Genomic DNA, 26,394 nt, shown 5'->3' on the forward strand with positions numbered 1-26,394 from the left:
TTCGTAAAATTTTCGGATCTTTCTTAAAAAAAAATTTCAACAATTTTAAACCAAGACTAACATTTCTTCAAGGCGGTCTGCTGATCAGCAACCGCGAGATCATCCTGTACACCAACAAGGTCGCCAAACATTATATGACTAGTTTTCGTAAAATATAAGGAAATAACCTTAAAACATTAATAAATATAATAAAAGAAACTAAGGAAATGTTAAACATGTTAAACTACTAACATTATGACCTAATAATGGTTCTAATAAAGTTTTAAATTCCTTAGGTAGTGTAATTAAGAAATTACTTCAAGTAACTTGTAATCGATGTGGTAATGTTTTGACCTATTGATTTGATGAATATGAAACACAAAAGTGATTTTTAACATTACAAATTACTAATGTAATAGAAAAGACTTAAAATAAAGTTAAACATGCAACAGGGGCTATTTGTGGAATTGAAAAATATTGGAAAGTCTAATGTTTTCTGTTTGACATACTAATGTTTTGGGTTAAACTATTTTTTTATTTATTATATCATTAAAATTAAGTGCTAATTTACTATCTTATGGTTTAATAGACCAGTACTTTTTCTTTCAGTTATCTAATGAATTAAATTGAGAAGAAACTCGCCCCGGATGACACCCGGCCTTAGTACGCCACTGGGTATTCGCAATTCCTTTAACAGACTTGTAAAAAAACCGATCAGGCATCTCTGCTCTGGTCAGCTCGCGACGGCCGCAAATACAATAGATTGCGTTCGCGTCTTTCATAACAGTGTTGGGCTTTGACCACCGAACCACGACGGGTTGATTTTGGCGTGGTTTTCCATCTAAACATTGTGTTTTATAAAATCCGTTTGTGTGCTCTGACTTGGACGGCTACGGCTTTTGTTTACTTAGTTTGTTGGTAAGTAGAGCCATTTAGATTGCAGCTATTAGAAAAAAAATGTTACTTAATCCACCCTTAGGTGGTTGGTGCCTTCCTCACATTTAAAGGGGGTGCTATCCAAAATAGACACAAAATGGCGGTGTTTTTCAGAGTTTTATCACTTTTGACTCATTATTCATACCACTAGATTGGGTAGTCAGATCTTCATATTGCAGGGCACTTATGTGCTTACAACTTATGATAGGGTAGTCAGATCTCCAATCCAATTCGTGCTCGTTGGAAAGGTCTTTTAATTACCTATCCAATGATAGGTCGCATGAATATCATGAGATAAAATGAGATGATCATGAGATCCGGCTTCCAAAAAGTGCGTAAATAACACTTAATTGCTTATAACTTTTGATAGGGGTTGTCAGATCTTGAATGTCTTGGACGCGTTGAAAAGGTCTTTTAAATACCTTTCTGAAAATGTATAGCATGACGGGTTTTCTTACAAAAACCACCCTTTTTACAATCTTCCAAAGTTTAGCTAAAATCTTATTTTTAGCATAACTTTCGAAGTACTTTTCTGAACTTCATAATATTAACTAGGGTCTTGTGGGACCCCAAGACGGATCGAATGAGACCAAAACGGACGAAATCGGTTTAGCCAGTCTTGGGATAATCGAGTGACAATTTTTTGATCAACATCCCACCACACACACAGACATTTGCTCAGAATTTGATTCTGGAGTCGATAGGTATACATGAAGGTGGGTCTAGGAGGTCTAATTGAGAAGTTAATTTTTCGAGTGATTTTAAAGCCTTTCTTCAGTAAGGTGAGAAAGGCAAAACTATTTCAAATAACCTGCCAAAAAGTAGCGTTAAGTACTGCTTTTTTTTTTTGAATTAAATATACTTTATTGAATCTTTCTTATAATAATTACATTTGGTTTACATAATAAGTGGTCAGCTGTGGCTCTTCAGCTTTAGTTTGCTTTTCGTGATTTAAACACTGTTCATTTTTATAACTTTAAAAGTATATGATTTATCATTTTTGTAACACTAGGTACAAAGAGGAAAAAAATGTTAAGAAAACATAACCTAACCTAAAACTAACTTAAACTTACAATAAACTAAACCAATCCTTGAATCAAGGGGTATTCAGAAATTGCACATTTTTCCCTGAATTTCAAACATTTTTCTTGAATCTTCTGATCCAACATTTTAACTTCTGCTAATTCATGAACCTGACTTGATCTTGTCCAGCCAGGAACATTCAAAACCATTTTGAGTACCTTGTTTTGGACACGCTGGAGCTTCAATTTATGAGTTCTAGCGCAACACTCCCAAACAGGTACTGCATACTCAATAACTGGGTAAATTATTTGTTTGTAAACTGCTAACTTATTTTTCAAAGATAGCTTTGATTTTCTGTTAATTAAAGGATACAAACACCTGATGAGAATGCTGCACTTGTTCAATATTTTATCTACATGCTGCCGAAACAAAAGTTTCGAGTCAAGTATGAGACCTAAATAGACAACTTCCTTTGACCAGGGTATTGAAACATCATTCATTTTAATCAAAACATCATCCTTTGGGACAAATCTGGCCGATTTGGAAAGTGGAAAAATGATGGTTTGAGTTTTGGCTGCATTTATGCGAATTTTCCAGTCGCCAAAGTATTCGGAAAGAACGTCAAGACCCTTCTGAAGACGGCCAACTAAATATCTGGTTATTTTACCCTTATAAATAACGGCAGTGTCATCAGCAAAAAGTGACAACACACCATTACCAGGAAGAGTAGGCAAATCAGATGTAAAAATATTGTACAGAAGTGGGCCAAGAATACTTCCTTGGGGAACCCCAGCATCAATGTTGAATAATCCAGAAGCAATCCCATTCAGAAAAACCTTGAACGATCTCTCCGAAAGATAGTGCTGGATAATTTTGATAAGATACATTGGAAAACCGTATAAATACAGTTTATGTATCAAACCATCATGCCAAACATTGTCAAAAGCCTTCTCAACATCCAACAAAGCCATAGCAGTTGATTTAGACTCAAGCTTGTTCTGCTTGATGATTTTGGTTACTCTTGTAAGCTGATGAGCAGTATTATGTCCCTTTCGGAAGCCAAATTGCTCGTTCAAAATTATATTATTATCGTTGGTAAAATCCAAAAGCCTTGAATAGATGACCTTCTCAAAGAGTTTGGACAGACTACTCAAAAGACTAATGGGGCGATAACTTGTTGGCGATGTTGGATCTTTTTGAGGCTTCAAAATTGGTATGACTTTGCCCAGCTTCCAATTGGTGGGGAAGTAACCAAGTTGCAAACATTTATTGAAAATATTGGCTAGATGTTGAAAGAACTGATCACTCTGTTTTTTCAACACCAGATTAAAAATGTTATCAAAGCCTGGAGCTTTCATATTTTTCATTTGTTTAACTGCAACTTTGACTTCCTCACCAGACACATGGGAATCTGCAGGAAATTCAAAGGTAGAGTCATTGATTGTTGAAATACTATTGGCAACTGATGTTTCTTTACGGCTGGTCATGGAAGCGCCAAGATTATGTGAACTAACAAAATGAAGCCCAAGTGCATTTGCCTTTTCCTCGGATGTAATCAAAGGAGAATCCTCAACAATAAGAGGAGGAATAGGCTTTGGTTTGTTTTTAAGAACTTTTGAAAGTTTCCAAAATGGTTTTGAATAATTCCCAAGCTGGCTTACATGTTTTGAAAATTCTTGATTTCTAATATTGTCAAGTCGGTCTTGTATGATTTTGTTCAAATTGTTAACTGAAATCTTTTTGTCATAGTCCCCAGTCCGTTGATATTGTCTCCTATAAACATTCCTAAGTCTAATCAAGTGTTTAGTATCTACGTCAATATCAGTTACCTTAAAATTAACAGGAACCTCCCGAACGTTGGCAGCCTCTGCTTGGTTGATAGCCTGCTGGATCACCTCCAGCGAACGATCAATATCGGCAGAAGTTTCCGGGTGTTGATCATAGTCGATGTTGCTGTCGACCACTTGCTGAAACTGCTGCCAGTCAACGTTGTGGTAATCTTTCCGGGTTGGTTGCCGCTGCGGAGTAACGGAAGCTCCAACCTCCACAACCACCGGATAGTGATCAGAACTCAACTCTTCAAACACCTCAGGATGAGCCACGTTCTCAGCCATATTGGTAATGAAGAAGTCGATGATTGAGTGATTCCCAGACCGAGCCACCCTCGTTGGACGATCCGGACTCACAACGTTGTAGTATCCGTTTTGCAGATCGTTGTGCAGAATCACTCCGTTCCGATTCCTCCTGCTGTTGCCCCAAACTTCATGCTTCGCGTTGAGGTCACCAGCGATGATGTACTTTGCGCTCCGCCGTGTCAGCTTCTGGATATCGCTCTTCAGTTTTGCTGCTGAACCATCTCTGGAATTCACCTGACGTGGGCAGTATGCAGCAATGAAGAGTACTGGGCCAACCGAAGTGGGAATTTCCACCCCAACGGCCTCGATGATGTCCAGCTTGAAGTGTGGCAGCCGGCGTGGCTTGAGATCACGATGAACAGCGACAAGCACACCTCCTCCTCCAGAGGCGGTCCTATCGAGCTGCGTCGCGATCTTGTAGTTTTGCAGATAAACTTTTTCACCGGGCTTCAGATGAGTTTCCGTGATGGCAGCTACGTCGATCTCCTTCTCGCGAAGAAAATCCACCAGCTCTAAGTTCTTCCTCCTAATGGAGCAAGCGTTCCAATTCAGCAGCTTGAGGGACCTACGATCCATACTGGATGACGAACGAGGTCAGCACTTCAATCTGCTGGGTCTTGGTTTTGCATCCACGCAGTGCAGCGGACATCTGTTTGAAAATATTGAGGAGTTCGGTTGAGGTGTAAAGATCATTACCATTTTCCTCAACTGCTGGTTCTTGGGTTGGTCTTGGCTCCTGGCTGAAGCCCGGTGGTGGCGGTCTCGGCTCCTGGCTGGAACCCGGCCGTGGATGATTCATCTCAGCTCTCTTCCTGGGATCCAACGGCAACGGTGTCAAGTTCGGGACCTGGCGTCGCGGTTGAAGAGGTGGAAAATTTTGCTCCACCAGGGCTGGAGGAGTTCTACGACGCTGAGGCTGATTCTTCGTCGATGCTTGCTGCCGAATTTTCACGAACTCAGCTCTCTTGGGGCACTTTCGGTCGGTTGACGAGTGCTCACCGTTGCAGTTGAGGCACTTCACCAGCGAATCTTGGATGCACTGGGATGTGATGTGCGCATCGGTACCACATTTGGCGCAACGACGCTTCAGGTGGCAGTTCTTACCTCCGTGCCCGAAGCCCAGACAGTTGAAGCATTGTGTGACGTCACGATGCACTGGTCGGTATCGCTCCCACGACACGATAATGTTGAAAACCGCTCGGATTGCCTTCAGCTCAGGAAGCGTCGTCGATCCCTTAGCCAAATGCAGCAGGTAGAGCTGGTCACGGTACTTGATGTCTTTGTTGCGTCGGCTCATTTTGTGCACGGCCAACACATCCAGTTTCAAAACTTTTAGCTCGGCAGCTAAATCCTCCACTGGCATGTCGTACAGACCTCTGACGACGATTTTGTACGGCTTATCCATGACGACATCATGGGTAAAGTACTCCGCCTCGTTTTCGGTCAAGTAATCCTTGACCAGTTGATAGTGCTGCCTGGATTGAACCAGCACCTTAAATCCGTCCTGACACAGACGAATGTTGCCTAGGACTTTCCCAGACTTGATGAGTTCAACCAGCCCTGCTCGAAAGTCGATCGTTGCTGCTGATTGCCGCACATAAAAAGGAGGCAGTTTCTCCTTTCGCTGTTTCACTTCATTCTCCTTTGCTTCCGCTACCTGGTCCTCGTCAGGCAGTCCAGCAAACTTGTTGTTCTTCAAAAGCTGCTCCTCGTGCGACGAAGAGTTCTCCTCCTCCTCATCCATCGGTACAGTACCGTCGCTCTTTTTCGTCTTTTTGCTGTTCGATGTCACCTCCAAAAGCACCTTCCTTTTGGAAATCCCCGGTTTTTGGCCATCGGTTGAGGCCTCAACCTTCCTTTTGGAAATTCCCACTTTTTTGCCTGCTTGAGCCGCAGGTAAAGCAATATTGCCGGCGTTTTGCGCCGGGACGCGACGAGTCATGTTGATTCAGACAACCTTCACCAACGAATGCTCGGATAACAATGTTAAGTACTGCTTGCTAGAGACAATGGCGCGTTTCTAGCGAGACCAATTATTGGAACCGTGTTTTGATTTGAACTGATTTTGAATTCATTATGCAGTTAATTAGGCATGATTTGAAGATACTTACATCACACCTTTGTCAGTTCGCCAAATTAAACGCGCAAGGCAACCAAAATTGAATAACTTACTAATCATAGGGGATCATAGCACTATGGTACATTGGGTGGCCAAGTTACAAAAAAGTGACCTTCTCCAAATATTTTTTGGTATTTTTTTCTCGAAAGTAAACATTATAACTAAGAAAAATCCAAATTTTCAAAGCTCTAAGTTTGTTCATTACGGAGATACGCAAGCTGAAAGTCAAAAAATGGAGTAAAAATCTAGCGTTTTTCGTAAAAAAGGCTGATTGTTTAATTTTAACATTGCTCAGCCATTTTAAATATTTTATTGGGACAATTATACATCGTTGGAAAGGTAATGAGATAAGCTTTGAAACTATTAATAGATAAAATGTTGTTTCCAAACCAAAACTGAAGTTTTCATCGAATAATTGGAGCTTTTTTTTGACAAAACATATTTTTTTGTGTTTGTTAATCGAGTACTTTTTTTGCTAACCGATGCTAAACATGAAACTAAGATCACTTGAAAGATTGGATCATAATCTAACATTGCTGAAATTTCCAACCTGCGATTTTTTGCGTTTTCGGAGATATGCCATTTTGAACATTTACGTTTTATCAAAATTTGCTGCAATCTACATATGCGCCCGTTTATTTCACTTGCTTTGCTACCTACTTCGTGGGCGTCGTCGCTTCAAAAATCAATACCTGGTTTCAAGAAGTTCGAAATAACATTATTGGAATTTTCTGTTGCCTACATTTAAAATTGAGTACCTTAGTCAAAATAAGGTATTCGTACCGAAGTTTCTCAAGCGAAACTGTAGAATCTCAGTTTGATACCGAAAAAAGTATTCAGCAAAATAATGACTTAGCATGATGAATTTCTGCGAACAATCCATGAAACTGATCCACATTTAAGTTCTATGTTGGTTAGTACAAAACATCATAAAAAGTACCCTTAACATATCCTGAAGCTGTCAGAAACTCTATAATCAAATGAATTTTCATGAACAAGAACATGGTTTGTTTTTTATCGTTATACTTCATAATTAATGTTTTGAATAAAATCAATTTTTCTGTTATTTGATTTAACAATTAAAATTTTCGCAATTTATACCCGTAAGGGTGGGGGGGGGGGGGTCTCAAGTTATATGGCATGGACTCACAAAAAGAAACACATAGCAGTAAATAATAAATATTTGACTTAAAATGAATTTATTACGCTTAACACTTTACGCTTAAAATTTTGTTGGAAGGGAGGAGCGGAAGGGGGGGGGGGGTGAAAGAAAGAGGAGGGAGGGGTTGTGTCCTTAAAGTGGGGATTTATTAGCTTATCCATAATTTAATAATATAAACTTGCAATACAATATATACGCAATTCTGTTGCACTTGCAAATGTATGAAAATACTATTTATTATAAACAATCAACTATTGAAAAACATGAAAACTCATAACAATCGACGTATATAATTTCAATACCATACAAATACCCAAATTTGTATGAAATAACATTTAATAAGCAAAAAAATAATTTGGCCGCCTGTTTGTATGGAGATGGCCCATAGTGCATAGTGGGCTAAGTGTAACAAGTTAATGAAATCCTCATCAAAACCCATTTAACACGTAAATAAATCAGTCTTATTTTTTGATAATCGTCATATTCTAGGTGGGCTAGAAATTTGAAAGAACAAGTTTTTAAAAATTCATGTTTTAAACCATAAATAAATTATTTAAAAACAATTGATTTTCGGTACTTTCTACTAAACTAGTGGGGCAAGGCGAACAATGCATGAACAACATGTTAATTTGCTAACAATTGAACTGTTAGCACTTAGATACATCGCTCATTGCTCGATTCCGGGTAATGAGAAAGCGGACTTGCTCGCCAAGAAGGGTGCTGAGAGTGGAGACATTTTTGAAAGGCCAATTAGCCTACAAGAATGCTACGGTTTGCCGAGGCAGCGTGCGCTTCTGGATTGGCAAAAACAATGGGACGACGACACCAAGGGACGTTGGATGTATTCCATACGACCTAAGGTGCAAAGAAAAGCCTGGTTCAAGGGAATTCATAACTCGGTAACAGATTTTTTAACCATACTTTTCTATAACTCAAAAGTTGCGGGTTTTGTCCCCTACATCATATTAAAAAATCTCGAAAATCAAAAAATACATATGTAGGGAAATTGAGTTTTTGTTGAAAAAAATGTTAATTAAAAAATCAGCAATTTTTTCCCATTTACCAACTTCTTTCTCAAAGGTCCTCAACAATAACTACAACTTTGCCGAAGACACCAAATTGATCAGAAAATTCACTCAAAAGTTACAGCTGTTTGAATATTTACATACCATTTTTGTATGGACAGCAGCCAAAATTGTATGGAGACTTGTATGGGTGAACCAATGATGCAAAATAGCTTATTTGGTCATAGGGAAGGCCCCCACAAAGTTTGAGCCAAATCAAAAAATACAAAAAATGGTCGAAATCGGCCGATTTTGTAGAGAGTTGCTCAGATAATTGCTCACCTAATAATGGTGCATTGCTAAAGTTTGGTTTTTGAAAAGGATTTATAAACTATTGCGTTTCATAGGTTTATAGGTTTAAAAAAAACCACTTGATTTTTTTTATCCTGTACGAGAAACTAATACCATGTGTTATGCTATTTATTTCAGCGTGCCTCTACTACGGCCGGTATGGAGGAGTTTGCGGGTATGAGTGTTTAAGTTTGGTTAAATTGGTAAAAAACTCAACAGTACTATTTCCTTTCAGCAAGCCTGAGACAGCTTCCAGATGACGACTTGGAGTTGATGTGTAAGTAGAAAAAAACATGTTGTTGCTTTTCTTAGTACAGTCATTCCACATATTCGGAACACCCACAAATTCGGAACACTTTTGTGATAATTTGTCAACAGCATGTCAAATGCAGCAGTGCAGTGGCAGTGCGTGGCCGAATGGTTACGCTGTCCGCTTTGTAAGCGGATGATTCTGGTTTCGATTCCCACCTGCTCCAACTGGAATAGGGACGTGGCGTTACATCGTGCTGCCATCTGGTTTTTTTAAGTGCAAGAGTGTAAAAGTGCTGAGTCATCATCTAAAAATAGACGGCGTCCTATCTCGCCCAGCAAAATGAAGTCGATAAAGTAGTCGGTTTAGATGAGAAAAAGTGGAAAACGTGGTCTAAAAATAGCGACGCCATCCCCCTATGACTGCCTCCAAATTGCCTGTTTCATAATTGTGGGTTATTATTGTGCCTCCCACAAACTTTAAAATATACAGCAGTTTTATACATCAATCGAATGATCGCTAGCACAACATTCACATCAATATGTTCCACTGTCGGTTTTCTACGATTTGTAGAACCGCTCTGTAAACTGTTCCGAATATAAGGGATGAATGAAACAGGGGGCAGTATGGTTGGTTTTAATTTTGTTGCTGTGTCGGGCTTTATAATGCATTTTGACCAACTTAATTGCACGTTATTTGCATAAATGGCCTATAAAGCATTTCGTGAATTTACACAGTTTTTTCTTGTTTTTTTTTCAGCAAGTATGTTGTATGCACTCCAAAAGTTTGAGCAATTCAACGTGTTTGATGACGTCATGGAAAATAGCCAAGGTAAATAACTTTAAAATTTATTAGGACAGCTTTTACCAACTCCTTGATTAGAATGAGGTAGTCGTGGGGTTTGGAAAATTTCCGGTGGTTTCCTAATTTTTGACAAAGAACTACGTCTTACTAGAATGTACTGGGGTGCCATTCCAGAAAACCCGGGCCACAGGCCCAGAAAAAAACCTGTAAGATTTCAAAAGCTTTCATCTAATCTTCATTCTCTCTTTTGCCGGCCGCGCGCATCTCGTTGTTTTCTCGCTCGTTGTTCTCTCTCGTAGCTCGCTAGCGCGCTCTCGCACTCTATCCGCAATCTGTCTGCTAAAAAAGCAATGTTCATGAAGGTGCGCTCTAAACTCTTATTTATTTATGAATTATATCAATCTTATAATAAATACTCATTTAATAATTTATTACATATTTAATCCTGCAACCCATAATCCCTACACCTTCCTTGGTCTTTTGGACCGTCCAATCACTTTCCGCCATCGCGGCCGCCGCCATGGCCGTCGGCGAAGGTAAACAAAACACCGCCAGAAAACGCGCTAAAAATCACGACCGCTCACTGCGAGCGCTGACGAGAGATTGATTCTTATTTTACTGTATCGACAATGGCTGTAGCGTTTGAAAATTTGAAATTTAATCCGAGATTAAATCAAACTTTGTTTTTTTTTTTTTTTGTTTTTTTGTTTCAGAAATGTTCCGCCAGACGTTGACCGTGTCCAGCGATGCCGCTGCACAATCCCACAGCCCGAGCAGGGGTAAATAACACGGGAATACCATATTTGGTATTACTTGGCATAATAACAAATACCAAAATGTGCCCTTGGTTGCCCAGTAATAGATGGTATAATACCATGAAATCATACCAAAAAACTGTATGGGGAAGACCAAAGCCATACCAAAACGTGCCATTCCAAGGGCAAATGAGTACCAGACAAATTACAACTTTCCGGGTTAATAAAAATCTCGTTGGACAAAAAACAATGAGAATTCTCTATAGAATTACAACGGGAATTCAATTTGGCTAATGGGATTGCAATGAGATATGGGTAGAATTTTGATGCTATATTTAAATTCTTCGAACAGGCAGGAAAACGAAGTCTTGCTTGGAGAGCCAAAAAATAACAGGTAAAGAAAACTAGAGGAATACTGGAATCGAACTCATGACAGGTAAGGTGCAGACACCATTTTAGCTACCCGTTTACCAACTGAGCTATCAACGCTTGTTGAAAACGAGTTGCTGCTGCATCAACATGTTTTAGCTGCAGGCAAAAATATCAGGAAATTCAACGAAAGAGAAACAAACTAAACCAGAACGAGAAAGGCTATAGCACAGGCAGCGTGGCATTTTTCGTGAGATTTTTGAGGATGCATGATTCCAACTGAATAGGATCCAACACAAATTCAATATTAAAAGGATTTTAGAACGAAGTTCGAATACCACATGCATACCAACATTTTGGTATTGAAAGAGTTATTTCATCAAATTAACAAAGATTGACATTATTTTTTTGAGTTTATCGATTATGACGCAAAAGGCACACAATGTTAAATAAAATCCATTCTAAAATTTATTTATTTTTCACGTTAAACCTATTGTTGTCGTAAAGTTAATCGTCTAAATATATGAATGTTTTTCTTATCAATTTCAAATATATCAGCAAACTTTTAAGAATGTTAAACATCATTTAAAATAAATTTTTTTATGAATCACCTTTATTTTATAATATTTTTATTTAAAATACCTTTACAATACCAATGTATGGTATTCCCTAATTTATAAAGATCATCAAATGACTTTTTTAGACCAAAATAAAATAGTTGGCTTTAATTTGGAGTAGATTTGCGTTTTTAAGTATGTAAGTAAGCAACAGTATGTCAAAATTCGATATTTTTCTAACATTTGCTCAATAACAAAACAATACCAAAATTTGGTATAATACCAGAGATTGGTATTAACTTACACTTCAGACATTTTTTCAAGGGCTCGCGAAAACCAACATTTGGTATTGATACCATTGAATGGTATTATTTTGCATTTCCCTTGTTTTTTACCCATGCTCGGGAGGGTCTGGGATGTATGCCGGTTGGGGATTGCAGGTACGGTTTTCAAAGATAAAAAACGGACACCTTATAATGTGGCCCTCTTAAACCTTGCGGTTTCGTTTACGGATCCACAGGCGTGTATCGTTCTTTTTGCGACAAGACTCCGCCTCCCGGGTCTCCTAAGTGTTAAGGCACGGGGGAGGGCGCCGAATACCTATATTTACACTTAGAATTTTCAAAGATAAACTCCTTACAATTTGTTTTGCAATACGATGATATGCTATGAATGTTGTCTATATGAGTTTTTGCATATTTTCTATTATGGAATGATACGTAAATTGCATTCTTGATGAAGAATTTCGTCTATGGTAGCAAAGTCAAAATTTCGCGAGTAGTCAGACAATTGCAGTAATGATTTCACATCCAATGTCAATCAAAAAGCTTTTTGCCATTATGACTATCTCAAGAAACGTTTGAAATTTTAAGACGTTAGCCAGAATTGTCCCAGGATAAAATCCTATTACTAATTTTCAGGTTTCGATGCTCTGTTTCCATTGTATTTTGCGCTGAATCCAGGAACTCGAAGCTTGATTTTTGAGAGATACTTCCCACTGAGAATTTTGGCTCGAGCTTCGACTCGATCCAGGCTCGATCTCGAGCCAGATCGACTCGAGGCTCGAGCCCTCAGTGGTTTGTGCGATGATACTGACCCGATGCAAAAAAAAATGTGTGCCTTCCATCATTGGAAAACCGCTCGACTTTTTGGTGCACGCTGGTTGGATGAACGAACGTGTCCCAATCAGTCAATCGAGAGACGTGAGATTGATGTATCTAAAACCACCCCCACTCTACCTCATAATTTTCGGATCGTCGACGAGGCAACAAAACGCGGCTCGGTCGGTCCCGAAAATTCATTCTACCTATTGCTGGACGTCGACGAGAACACATCAGAAGCAGATGGCCTGGTGGCCCGGTAGCAGACGGCCTGGAGGTCCGGGAGCAGATGGCTTGGAGGCAAGGACCAGCTAAGAAATGCCAGTCGCGGAAGTCGATCATTGGAACTGGCCACCAACTGGAGTGGCCGGAGGCCCCGCGGATGTTCCGATGGGGGGACATTTGCCGAACCGTAAGAGTTGGGGCAATATGGGTATCAAACTTTATGGTTTTTGATACCGGACATAAAAAGTTGCATTTGTGAAGTTAAGCAGTTATAATAAATTGCTTATTAGGCAGGATGCGATGTACATTTTTTTGTGCCGCTGCGAAAATCGGTTTCTGGAAATTTAGAATAACTATCTCGTAATCAATTAGAGCCCTGTAAAGGGCAGTTTCAATGTCTGCTGTTAAAATTTCCTTTACTGCCGCCGATTGCTTGCAACAGCCTTGCAAAAACATTCCCGCATCTTGGTAACTTTCGAGTGGTGAAGGAAAGTCAATTGATTTCACCTAGATTTCTATTTCAGCTCCACTTGCAATTTCCGTCCCCTTAGTTCGATAGGACGTAAATTATAAGAGAATCATGGGGATATATGTGGACCGGATATTCCAATCGAAAATTTCAACAATCATCTTGCAAAGTTCTTTGTCAATCAGGGTTGCGAATGAACGAGCGCTCACGGAAGGAGTGCTCGCTCCAGTTGGAGCGTGAGTTTTTATCAGGTAGCTCGTGCTCGCTCACGCTCACCGGAGCGTTTTGCGCTCACGTGAGCTGGTGAGCAAAAGTAGGTAGTTGTTTTTCCCTGTTGAAGCATCTGCCTGTTTGAAACGAAGTTTCTAGAACTATCTCAGCACAGGCAGCAAAAACAAACAAGAAAGTGGTCGAACAAACAAAAGTAAGCAATGAAAAGGATTTAGTCGGCGAACCGAAATATACGTTCTATTTTAAATTCAGAATTAGCCAAAGGGTTGAATGATTCACTCTTAAGTGAGCTAACAAAGAGCTAACCCATTCTTAATGTAAAATTCATTGACGTGAAATGACGCACTAAAATGTACAAAAAATTTAATTAATTGACAAATTATGTTTATTTTAAGTTTTTAGAATCCGGACTCAAGGCGGTTTTGAAAACACAAAAAAAAAAAACAAAAAAAAAATGTTTTATTGGAACATTAACAAAAAAACCAGCAGTAAACTTTATTAAAGTTATAATCATCCCTCATATTCAAAACATTTTAGAGAATGTCTATATTCCAAAATTCAATCTGTAATTGAATATTTTCAGAGGCTTGGTAGCGGAAGTGTTAAATATAATTTACTTGGGGAAGAACCACCCTTTATGTGGTAAAACAAAACAATGACAATTTATATTATTTCATTCAAATGGGTTGTTTCAAGCATTAGCAATTTGGAGGCTGTTTTGCAAAAAAAAAACTGTTTCAACAATTTTACCCTATTTTCTAGAATGAGAAAGAGATAGATTAACATTATTAAAAATGATCAGCCGTTTCAAAGCACTGATCGATTTATTAAACGGAATGACCTTTTTTAATGGTTGCTCATTCTGACCCGCACGCTGGAAAGGTAGCAACAAACTGTTCAGGTACATAACACAGTTTAATGTTATATTTTAATCATCCAAGCACATAATATTGCCTCGAACATACAACAGCATAAATCTTCTTGAATTAATTCATTGTTTTGTAAGGTTTTAAGTCATTTTGGTTTACGCACTCATACCCATCCCCCAGCAATTGTCTCTGCTTATCTTAACTATTATTAAGGTAATGCCGATTAATTCGAAAATATTTATATTTTCAACTCTGACTGTAGGTCTCCAATATGATTTGACCCTTGCGAATCCAATTTGTTATTCAAAAACATAGTTAATGAAAATAAGCTATTCCAATTAATATATAAAAATGTTCCTAAGTGTTCCACTGATATGCTGCGCCTTAAGGTGGAAGCCGTTGATCAGTTTCAAAGAAAATTGATCATCACTTTAAAATATTCTGTATTAAATTCAATTCAACGAATTTCTGCACCAAAATGAATCAGCATGTGCAAGTTGTTGCCTTCTTGAAGCAACTGAAAGATAAACAACTTGACAACTTATTGAAGGAATTTTGTCAAAACATTGAAAGCGACACAAAGTTTATATCTTTTAACGAAAAATCATCACAATGATGGAAGTCTTCACGTTAAGCAAAAAATCTAACAAGGATTGAAAAACAAAAACTATCTCAAAAACAAAAAATGATTCAATTCACGATACTTCCAAAGTGAGCGCTCCGTGAGCGAAAAATGAGCGCGAGCGCGAGCGTGGGGCAAAGGCGAGCAGAAAAAATCGGAGCAAACGTGAGCGTGGGCAAACGTGAGCTAGCTCGCGCAGCGCTCCTCCTCACTGTGGGATAGAAGATTGCGCTATCCCTGTACCCGGCCAACTGTCAGTAGTGAGTGAGTGCCGTTGCGCATCAGGCTAGCAGTGGTGTGAGTGACTTCCGTCAACAGTGGGTTCTCTTGGATCTGTCAAACACCCTTACCAAAAATCATGACTTTTTGAGTTCCAAATCCCACTTTTCATACGATTTTTCCAGTTCAACCCATATAACCATTTTTATGGTTGTAGTACCTGAACTCAAAAATTCGTATGAAAAGTGGGATTTGGAACTCAAAAAGTCATGATTTTTGGTAAGGGTGAACCCTCGCGTGCTAAACACACACTGCTGGGGGCTTCTCGTCGGAGCCGGACGCACAATTGGCGATCCTGCCAGGTTTTTCACTTTTTTCAGTGAAAAATAATATTCTGGAGAAAAACGGTTCTGCCCTACGAGAAGCCCTCAACAGTGTTGAAAAAGTGTAAGTGCTTTGAGCAACGGTGGAGGAGAGTACACGGCGCTGGGTACTCTTTCTGTTAGAGGAAGGGTAAGTAGATTTTCTGTGTATTTTGATGCTGTGAAACAGCGTGGCTTAGCAACTGGACTCCTGGCCATTTTGCAGAGGATTTTCCCTGCAATGTATTGTTTTGAGGTGGATGGAAGATGGCTATTAGAATATTGACAGATCCACTTCTTGAGTTTGGGAAGGAAGCTATGGAATCCTCTGAAAATACGGCACACATTTTGTTGACATTTTTTTATCAATCTCGATGGCAGGCAAAATAAGCCATGCATCAACGCTGATTGATCTAACGACTTTTGACCCAAATTGCCTTCAGCAAGACCGATTTATCGAGTGTATGCCAGGGTGCAAGATTTTCTGGTTCACGGGAGGTGGTAAGAGATAACGCAAGAATTTAATGGGTCTTAGAGATGAAGACGCTTAGAGCAGATCCAGCTTGTGTGACGTTCCTTGGTGGAACGTCAACAAATAGACGGCGAGAAGTGGTCCGCCAAACCCCAGTGAGACGCTTGGGGCAGATCCTGCTTGTGTGACGTTCCTTGGTGGAACGTCAACAAGTAGAAGGCGAGAAGTGGTCCGCCAAACCCCGGTGAGACGCTTGGGGCAGATCCTGCTTGTGTGACGTTCCTTGGTGGAACGTCAACAAGTAGAAGGCGAGAAGTGGTCCGCCAAACCCCAGTGAGACGCTTGGGGCAGATCCTGCTTGTGTGACGTTCCTTGGTGGAACGTCAACAAGTAGAAGGCGAGAAGTGGTCCGCCAAACCCCAGTGAGACGCTTGGGGCAGATCCTGCTTGTTTGGCGTTCCTTGGTGGAACGTCAACAAGTAGAAGGCAAGAAGTGGTCCGCCAAACCCCAGTGAGACGCTTGGGGCAGATCCTGCTTGTGTGACGTTCCTTGGTGAAACGTCAACAAGTAGAAGGCGAGAAGTGGTTTGCCAAATCCCAGTAAGACGCTTGGGACAGATCCTGCATGTGTGGCGTACCTTGTAGGATCGTCAACATGTAAAAGGCGAGTGATTAGAGATCTGAACCGGTGATGTGAAAGAGCAATTGTAATAAGCTCTCGCCTATAAGCCCTGCAAAAATGAATGCATTTGTATGCGTGCGACCGACTGTACGTACACAGCAAGTTCGTGTGCGTGTCTCTCCAGATGAGCCAGTGATGAGGTATTGTTCGTCGATGTGCTGAGCTTGCGACATTTGTGAGCAAGCAGAGCATTATTTGGTAGCGAAGGCAAAACAAAAAATATGATGAGAAATGCTACGAAGTACGCATCCATGATAGTGTGATAGTGATGATTTACCATGTCTGGCCATGTGTCGACACTTCTTGTGTTGACATGTAGGAGGAGAGTGCAAACCACGATGAAACTGATTGCACTGAAAAAAAAACTGGTAATTTGTGGAATGGTCTGATTTTGTTTTATTCGCAAGAAAGAAAGAATATAAAAATCATCAAAATCATTAAGATGCTACGAGGCGAAAACCAAAAAAGAATCAGAAATTGCTACTAGTAGGGGACACTTGCCAGAGTCGCTGATGTAGGGGCAAGCGTGGTTGCCTCTTACTCCAGTTTGCCTGGGTTCAATCCCAATCGACCCCGGTGGGCATTTTCGAGACGAGATTTGACTAGTATTATCTTCCATAAAAAAGGAGAAGTACATATCGGTCCCAACCTATTTTTAAGGTTATCCTTAGGTCAGTACATGTGGGAATAGTCTTTTTGGTATAGCTGTAGCAGCGGCGGCGAGAGCAAGCCAGAGAGGGTGAAGAGATGCCCCAAGAAATCGCTCCCTCTCCTTTGTTCAGCTGTTCGTAAAGCTTGACTTTTTTGCTTCCGAACTCCTTAAGGGTACAAAGCCTTAAGGGTACAAAGAGGTACCAGACCGAGACTGCTTCGCTAGAGTCGCTGGTTTGCAGTTGGATTCTAGCCTGTTCGAGTCCTGGTGTGGAAGGGTGATAGGTTTAAAAGAGGCTTAGATTGATTCAACATTTAAGCCTTTGAACACTTTTGGCAAATGTTGCCGAATGGTTACACTATCCACTTTGTAGGCGGATGATCATTGGTTCGATTCCCACCTGCTCCAACCTTCTATCGGATGGGGAAGTAAAACCTCGGTCTCGTCCTAGGTTTTTTATTAGGCTGCTATGTAATTCCAGGTTTGGGAGTCGTCTCCCTGCTATAAAGACAAACATCACACCAAACCAAGCCTGCTCCGGTGGAATCGCTGGCGGCGCAATCCATCCAATCCAATCCACTCGCAATCCAAAGGTCGTCAGTTCGAACCCTGAGTGGAAGGTTCATTAAAGTAGAAAGAGGTTTGGGTGCCCTCCCCATTCAAGACTTTGGATTTCTAGGTTCAAGCAGAAACTTGCAATAGACCACAAAAGACCTGGGGGTCGTTTAAGTGGAAGGTTTGTTTGGTTTGCCTTTGAACACCAAGAGCCGACTAAGGATTTTGTAATACAGACCGTTAAGACCTAAGCTGGATAACGAACCAGTCCAGTCCTGAATATTTTGGGGATCCTTGTATAAATGGTTCAAGAAGGACAAGATTTCTGAATTCATAATTCTTCCTCACATAATCAATGTCTAGATAAGGAAAACGACATATCGGGAGATGTGATGCGCACATAAGAGAATATCATAACTTCTTTGGTGGAAATAAAAATTATAAGAATTCAAAAGGAAAGCGAGCAAAGGATCGTCATGTGTTAAGACTCATAGATGAAGTGTGCCCATGATGCCCTTTAAGTGGTACTAAATACCCATTTACTCGGTGATCATCTAAAGTCATAATTTTGCCTAGTATCAGGAGGTGATAGGAGTAGACCAGTGTTTCTCAACCGGTGAGGAATTCCCCCCCTAAGGGAAAAATTCTGGTAGTATTTATATCGCATTTTAAGTATTTTTTTAATCCTCACTTTTTTTCAAATATTTTTTTATCTTTTTTGTATTGCATTGATTCAAACACGAGACCCCTAGATTTTTTATTTCGAGGAGCAGTGGTTGTAATCCAATTGTTGAATTTTAAAGATTTAAAATATTTTTTTAACTTGAACAATACAACATTTTTTACGTATTTTTTTTAAATGTGTTAAGGCTTAATTCCAGTACAGTTTTGTTGAATTTAGCATAGAATATTTATGAACAAAAATATATTTTTTTAAATAAAACCATGAGCATTAATTCAAACAGGAACAGTTTATTTCATTTCATTGTTCAGTTTATTTCACAAATTAAAAATTTATGTTTTTAAATACATATATATATATTTTTTGCTTTTGAATGATAACGTTAACATTGAATCCAAGATTATGTTTGATTATAATAATTATTTTTTTTTTTCAAAATTCTAGGGGGAATGAAGGTCTTGAAAATAAGCAAGGGGGGGGGGAATGGAACGATAAAGGTTGAGAACGACTGGAGTAGACAAACCAGTAAGAGGTTAGTTTGAATCGATCAATGGTGATGATTCGCACTCTTACCCATAAATAAATCTCGCAGTTTCCACAAGTTATCAGATGGACAATTGCTAAAAATGAGCATGACATTGAATCAACAGAAGGTTAAAAAAATAAACTTGGAAGCGACAGCTGTTCGTTTTCCCGTTTTGTTTCAGATGAAATCACTTGGCTAGAAATACTTATTATTCTAATAGCTCTTCTCGGAGTGGAATAGACTCATCAGGAACAGAGTTGGATATAAGAGTGATCAGAATTGAGGGCGTTGGATTGATCCCAACTTTTACAAATCATTCTGATAACTAGGATTTAGATTGGTGCAAGGACGAATAGGATGTCGTTATTTGGAATAGAGAGTTAAAGGTAGAGAATTATTTAAGGAATTTCATTTGCACAATATTCAGACTGGAAAATGTGTAGCAAAATTTTGCTTTCAATAGTTTTTAATCAAATTACTGTGGGTATTATTTTTAAGAGCAGAAGGGGGATGTGGGATAGAAGATTGCGCTATCCCTGTACCCGGCCAACTGTCAGTAGTGAGTGCCGTTGCGCATCAGGCTAGCAGTGGTGTGAGTGACTTCCGTCAACAGTGGGTTCCCTGACAGACGGACCGGGCCGACAACGGCCCGAAAACCGCCGGACGGCTCGACAAAACGGCCCGAATTCCGTCGGTTTGTCCGACGGAATTCGGGCCCTTTTCGTGCGTATATGCAACACTTTGTCCGACGATCGTCGAAATCGACGTTTGAGAAAATCGACGTTGACGGGCCGTTGTCGGGCCGTTTTCGGGCGACTTTGTTATTTAGGTTGTCCTGCCATTGTCGGGTGCTCAGGTGCTCACGTTTCAGAAAAAGGGCTTAATCAATCAAGAGTATTATTTTTTTTGCAAACAAGTAATTTTTATTTATCTCTTGATGATTGATGTATTTTTGTCTTCAGTGTGTGCCGATTTTGATCCAAAGAAGCAGCTCTTGCATGTTTTGTTTGTGTCCTTGTCTAAGAGAAAAGGTAATATAAGAAAATATAAAAACAAAAAAACAAGCAAATTAAGAATTTACCTCTTCCTCCACCGCACCGCCCAAAGGACCGACAACTGCTTATCCCTGATGGTCTTCACCGGAACATTGTCATGTTGCTCGGAGGACCGAATCCTCACCGATCAAAATGGTTTCTCCGGAGAGGGCAATTTATCCACCGCTGCTGGATTCCGTCCAGGGAAAAAAAATTTATTTGGTTTGTTCGCACTAATATCATTTTACAACAAAATTATAAGGATTTGGTAATTACGAATTTATTTTGAAGACTTTGCTTTGTGAAAAGTAATGATCTGTCATAAATTTTATCACCGCCTGCTAATTTTCTATACGCCGATTAAACGCAGGACAAACGCTCGAAAATGGCAGGACAAGATCGATTTCGAGTAGATAACGCTTCGAAAGGCACGACCGCGGGACTTCAGTCTAACAGGGTTCTCTTGGATCTGTCAAACCCTCGCGTGCTAAACACACACTGCTGGGGCAGCGTTGCCACATGTACAGATATTTTTGGCACAGACCAAACACTCAAACTAATTATTTTAACAGTTAAAATACACTTGAGTAGTTTTTGTAAACTGCACTGAAAAGATAAACATTTTTTGCAACTTTTTACTTGTTTAGTTTTTGATAAAAATGTTTTTCTTTAAAGTTATACTTGATTGAGTGTTTGGTCTGTGCCAAAAATATCTGTACGTGTAGCAAGCCTGTGCTGGGGGCTTCTCGTCGGAGCCTGGGACGGGACGGCTGGATAGAGTCTTCTTATTGAGTGTTTACGTTTGTATTCTTATTCTGTTTTTTGCAAGAAAATTCGTGTTCGAAAACAAATATCAAGCAATCTGTGATTCAGATAGCTTGACAATTCAAATTTTCTTGATGATGTTTTTCAACTCAGTGCTCAAGCATGTGGATGCCTTGTTGTTTAGTTTCTCCTCGCAGATTTTGTTTTTTGAATTTGGCTGATAAAATTTGCGGTTGGACGTGGGTGGAGAATCCTGAGTTTATATTCCATCGTTTTACGGTGGATCCGTTCATAAGGAGCTGCCGGATACAAATTACTTGAAATGGTTGGCAAATCAAAGAAGAGTCAAAAAATGTTCATTTCTTCAATTTTTAATGTGTTTTTTATATGAAAGATTTTTCATTTTCATTTGGATGTGAAAAATGCAATACGATTTCAATGCGTTTTCTTACATCAATCTAAAAAATCCCAAAAAGCCTGCAAGCGAGCCTGCAAGTCATTAAATGGGAGGGGAGATTTTTTTTATCTGCTCCTGTCGTTGTCCCGGTCTAAGGTGTCAGAATCGAAAGAAATGGCTGGCAAAAATTCAAATTTGTACCAATTCATTCACTTCAAAGAGCATAAAAGTTTGTTTTTCAATTTGGGGCAATGTGTTGAAATAAAAAAGTGTGAAAAAAAATCAAATAGGCTAAACTGTGGCCATTATTTTTGTTTGCTTTTTAAATCCAGTTCTACAATGTTGTTTCTTCACGCCACATTTTAATTTCAAGGGAAGCACAGGTTTAATATTGTTCAATCTAGATGACATTTCTATGTAACGCGCAAAAAAATAACAAGAGATTTAAATGGGCAAAAGGATAGTCGGTTCATGAAATGTATTGTTTTTTCAAATGAAAATGCTGATAAGTCAACATTCGGTGTACGATTGAAATAAATGCCTTTCAATTGAAAATATTTTAATCAATCTATTAATGCAATTAACAATTATTTGTGAAATTGATTTAAATTGTTTTTTTTTATTTTTTTCAACTCAAATTACAATACTTCTCATTTTCTCCTCATAAGAAAGGACTGGTTTAGGTTGACAGAAGCGGCCATGTTGAAAGTGGTTTAGTTTGACAATAGGTTTTTTTCTCTTTGTTTATCCCATCCCAGGTCGGAGCCGGACGCACACTCACGAATGAGCGAAAAATGAGCGCTCACGAGCGCGTGAGCGCATGAGGATCGCAACACTGTTTGTCATACTGGTCATGTGTAATATAACCACCTGTAACTTTTCTTGAAAAAAAAATCCTGTATTAATATTTTTTTATTTTAAATAGGCCATCTAAACTAATAAAACTCAATATTTTTAATTAACAGGGCTTCGGCAGTACGCGGACTATGGGACGGATTACGAGACCACCAATCCCTTGATGCGATCTCGGATCGTTAAGCTAAGAAAGTGCCACATAATTATCAACGACGACACTCGTAGCGTTTGGAAGGCCAAATACGATGTCCAGCCAGTACAGCAACCAGAAGCAGCAAAAACACCGGTAAAATCACTTGCGAAACATGCACATTAGAGTGTAACAAAAATGAATTTTTGGCGGGCATTCCGGGGCTGGTACCGGTGGACATACTGAGCCAGAATCCCACACATGAGCTTGACTGGACTTAACAGGAGCTGCCGCTCCGCCCTTCAATTTTAAATGGGATTTAACCCGTTAACATATTTTTTCTTAAAAACATGACTATTTTTGAGACACATTGGCCACCAATGCGTTTACCTTGCGCATCTTTTGGTATATCTAACATTGATGGTCTTCTATTCGATCTATCAGTTCCTCTTAGATTCCAAAATAACCATTTAGTTTTTCTTCAGTTAGTTTTCCTCCAGTTAGTTTTCCATCAGTTATATTAACGGGTTAAATCCCATTTAAAATTGAAGGGCGGAGCGGCAGCTCCTGTTAAGTCCAGTCAAGCTCATGTGTGGGATTCTGGCTCAGTATGTCCACCGGTACCAGCCCCGGAACGCCCGCCAAAAAATCATTTTTGTTACACTCTAATGTGCATGCACTTTGTGAGCAAAAGCATGAGAAAACGTGTACGGGAAAAAAATAACAACATTCCGGTGAGATTCACATTTTTTAATTGTTGGGCTCTACGCCGATGTAGCTGTAAGTTCCCAAACATCGTACAAAAAAAATCCGATTTAATCCCACCTGCGGTGAGATAGAGCCTTTCTTACAAAAGGAAGATAACAAACAAACCAAATGAAATTACACAGATTCGGCAAAAACAGACGGAGCGAGTCTCAAGGTTTTGGAGCGGATCCAAATCCGCTTCGGAAACTCGAAGTGGCACCCCCCTAGGTTCAATATAATATTATTGAAAATTCTCGCCAAATTTAAAAACTAAGAATTTTGACATTAAAAGGACAGATCTAGGGACAGATATAGTTTGTTGGTCGAAATTAAGTAAAAAAAAGAAGTTGTCTTTATAGCTGTCAGCCCACAAGTCGGCCACTATTGCTACACTCAAAATATTGTTCACCACCAAGGGGTTGGAAACTCTTAGAGCTATACTTATTATGTTAACCAGTATATCAAAATATATGTTAGTATACTAATTATTTCCTTTACATACCGCCAGTATACTTAACAATATACTGAGAGTATCTTAATATACTAACAGTTTATTGCTTTTCGGTTAGTATACTAACAAGTATACTGGAATATCATTAGTATACTCAGTATTCCTAAGTAATATTAGAGTTTCCAGCCCCTTGTTCACCACAATGTTGCATGAAAATATAGGTGATTATTTTCCATATGGATGTTCATACGCCACATCACAAGAATTTCAGGTTCAGGTTGCAGACAATTCACGCAACCCATGCCTGATTTGAATGTGAATACCATATGATTTTCTACTTACTTTAACAGTGTGGGAGGTTGGGGGTGGGGCATTTTTTTCTTCTTTTTGTTGTTATTTAGGTTCTCAAATGAATGAAAAAATTGAGTTGTTCTTTTAAAATTTTATTTTCGCAATCGCTGTTCATATTCACTAATACACCATCTCAATTAAACCACTCTATACAATACACTATTTTTTTGTCTGGAAATTCCGAAGGCATTTCACACACGCACCCATGGTCCTTAGTTCCGGCGTTCTTGCTGCTCGCGGGGTTCCCTAACCTCCTGCCGTACGCGGCTGACGTTTTCGCCATCAACTTCCTAGCACCGACGTCACGAAAATCAGCGCCGAAGAATGATCCGTTGCGGCCTGGGGTTGGGCATTCTTTCCACTTAAAATCGTCGATCATATCAGCAAGCGACGGTCGGGCTCCAACTTGGCACACGAATTTTCTGTGGCGATGACCGAGGCAGCACACAATCATTCCCGTAGAAAATTTTCGGTTCGGTTCCATTGGGGAGGGCTTTGAATTCGGGCCTCCTGTCGTGGAAACAAAACCTGAAAATAGAACATAAACAGAAAAATAAATATTGATTTTCCAATATTTGGCTGTAATGATTTATTTCACTTACCAGAATACGGCAACAATTGCCAAACATGTGATCCGCCAATCGAACTGTTTTAATTGAAAACAACGGAGAACGCCAACACTTCATCCGTTCGACACGAAAATAATGCCTCAACTGAATGGAAATTTGCTAAGTGCCGATCGCCAAGGGCTGAAATTTTCAGACAGGAATTTCACGCAACCTTGACTGGATTTTCGCCACAAAGTTGCATGAAAAGGTGTACAGATTTTTTCCATACCAGTTTCCATGCGGAGGTTGCATGATTCTCATGCAAACACAAAACCAGCTGACTGCAAGCCACGCCTCCAAATTTTCAGGCATGGATTTCACGTGGCATTCGGTTGTGTGAGTGTAAGCTGCGTGAAAACCAAGCAGAGTTGACATGAATGCAAGGTGAAAGTTGCATGACTCATGTGAATCGTTGTTTTGGACCAAAAATTGGCTGCCACCGGAATTTTCATGCGACTATGTAGTGAAAGGTTTTTTGAGTGTAGTACCCAGCAACCTCTGGATTGTGAGTCCAGTGTGCTGTTAAGAATTTAAGAATTTAAGATCATGATTGCTTGTCCAGTGTGCTGTTAAGAATTTAAGAATTTAAGATCATTGTTGCTTGTTTGTGAACATCCCCTGAAACGTCATTCATGACAGCCATTCATCGGGTCGTTCATTCAGTGCTTGAGTGTGAAAGAGCCAAGACGTAGAATAAATCGCTCTGTTTAATTTAGTAAACCGGTCTCTTCTTTGGTTAATCACACCTAATAAAACACTTACAGCTACATCGGCGTTGAGCCCAACAATTGGGTACTAAAGCCCTATGCCAATTTTTATGTACAACTGTAAAAAACACGATCAAAAACCATTTCTGATCACTTTTTTTCATTTTAATGCAAATTTTTTGTTTGACAAGACAACATTTTTTCGATGGATCAACTATGGTCCCCTTGGAACGACCTGTCAAGTAGGAGCTTTTCTGTCAAGAAGGACCACGAGGTTAATTTTCCAACATTGATTTAAAAATACATTTTAAACTCTTCGTGGTCGTACATAGGGTCATTGTACTCAGAAAAATAAGCTTTATCGCTGTAAACAATAATATCAGCAATCTAAGCTTCATTTTAGGACCCAATTACCGGAAATGTTGTTACTTTTTTCCCGTACACGTTTTCTCATGCAATAGTACACTGAAAACCCAACCATGGTAGTTGCTACCATATTGTAGGGTTAAATTGAGAACACGCACCGACGTATTTTTGCTAAAAACATTCCGTGCTTGGATTGACTGATTAACGCAGTCAGTTTTACTATGTCGAGAGCGGTATGGTAATTTTAACCCTCGATTATGGAGAGAATGATAATGATTTCGTATTAGCTACCATGCAATTTTGTGGAAGCATGGTACATTTTACCACATTTGCGTTTACTTTCACCAAAAAGCCACAGTTAATTTAATAAGCAGCATTTTTAGCAATTTTTCTTAAAACTACCATGGTCTGGCTTTCAGTGTACAGCTTTTGCTCACATACATACATTGTGTACGTGTTATGAAGCCTGCGATTTTACCATCGGATGTGTTTTACTTTGCAGGGTAGAACGGGTCCACCCACGGTCGAAAAGGGGCTGTCCGCGGCGGAAAAATTGATGAAGGTGGACTTGAAGGTAGACAACAAGTTACACCTTTGTCACATGCTGCCGCGGACAGCATTTACAGACGAGACATAGGTACCGCACTGTGGCCAACACACTAACGTTCTGCGTTCAGCTGAACGGCGAAGTCAACGCCGGACCGTGGGCGCAGATGGAGCGAGAAGATAAGCGCTCCGCTGAAGGTGGTAGAAGGGTGGTGCTCATGACCGGGATCTGTGGCGGACAATTCCATAAGAGTCCGTCGCAGATAACGCCAGGTCGTACCATCTTCCTACCAACCATGGTGTACCGGATGCGGCTGGTCTGGTACA

At 39.6% G+C, this 26,394-nt stretch overlaps 1 protein-coding gene and 1 long non-coding RNA gene across 3 annotated transcripts; one reads left to right on the forward strand and one right to left on the reverse strand.

Annotated features, from left to right (window-relative positions):
• Positions 1 to 93: 93 nt before the first annotated feature.
• On the forward strand, positions 94 to 26,175 carry LOC120416545 (uncharacterized). Of its 2 annotated transcripts, XM_039578274.2 has the most exons (6): positions 94 to 897; positions 8,848 to 8,884; positions 8,945 to 8,986; positions 9,719 to 9,790; positions 22,272 to 22,447; positions 26,024 to 26,175. In XM_039578274.2, exons 2-6 carry the CDS (start codon positions 8,869 to 8,871, stop codon positions 26,156 to 26,158), a joined length of 441 nt encoding a protein of 146 aa, XP_039434208.1. In that variant the 5' UTR covers positions 94 to 897; positions 8,848 to 8,868; the 3' UTR covers positions 26,159 to 26,175. The 2 variants fall into 2 exon arrangements, with proteins under 2 accessions (XP_039434208.1, XP_039434216.1); XM_039578282.2 differs by lacking the exons at positions 94 to 897; positions 22,272 to 22,447; positions 26,024 to 26,175 and adding an exon at positions 10,477 to 10,587 and having other exon boundaries at positions 8,362 to 8,884.
• LOC120416558 (uncharacterized) lies at positions 20,012 to 20,601 on the reverse strand. Its single transcript, XR_005605356.2, has 2 exons — positions 20,192 to 20,601; positions 20,012 to 20,129 (listed from the first exon to the last, which is right to left on the reverse strand). It is a non-coding gene; the product is annotated as an uncharacterized LOC120416558 (long non-coding RNA).
• Positions 26,176 to 26,394: the final 219 nt, after the last annotated feature.

The sequence above is a fragment of the Culex pipiens genome, chromosome 1 (genome assembly GCF_016801865.2).
Source record: "Culex pipiens pallens isolate TS chromosome 1, TS_CPP_V2, whole genome shotgun sequence".
Taxonomy (NCBI): domain Eukaryota; kingdom Metazoa; phylum Arthropoda; class Insecta; order Diptera; family Culicidae; genus Culex; species Culex pipiens.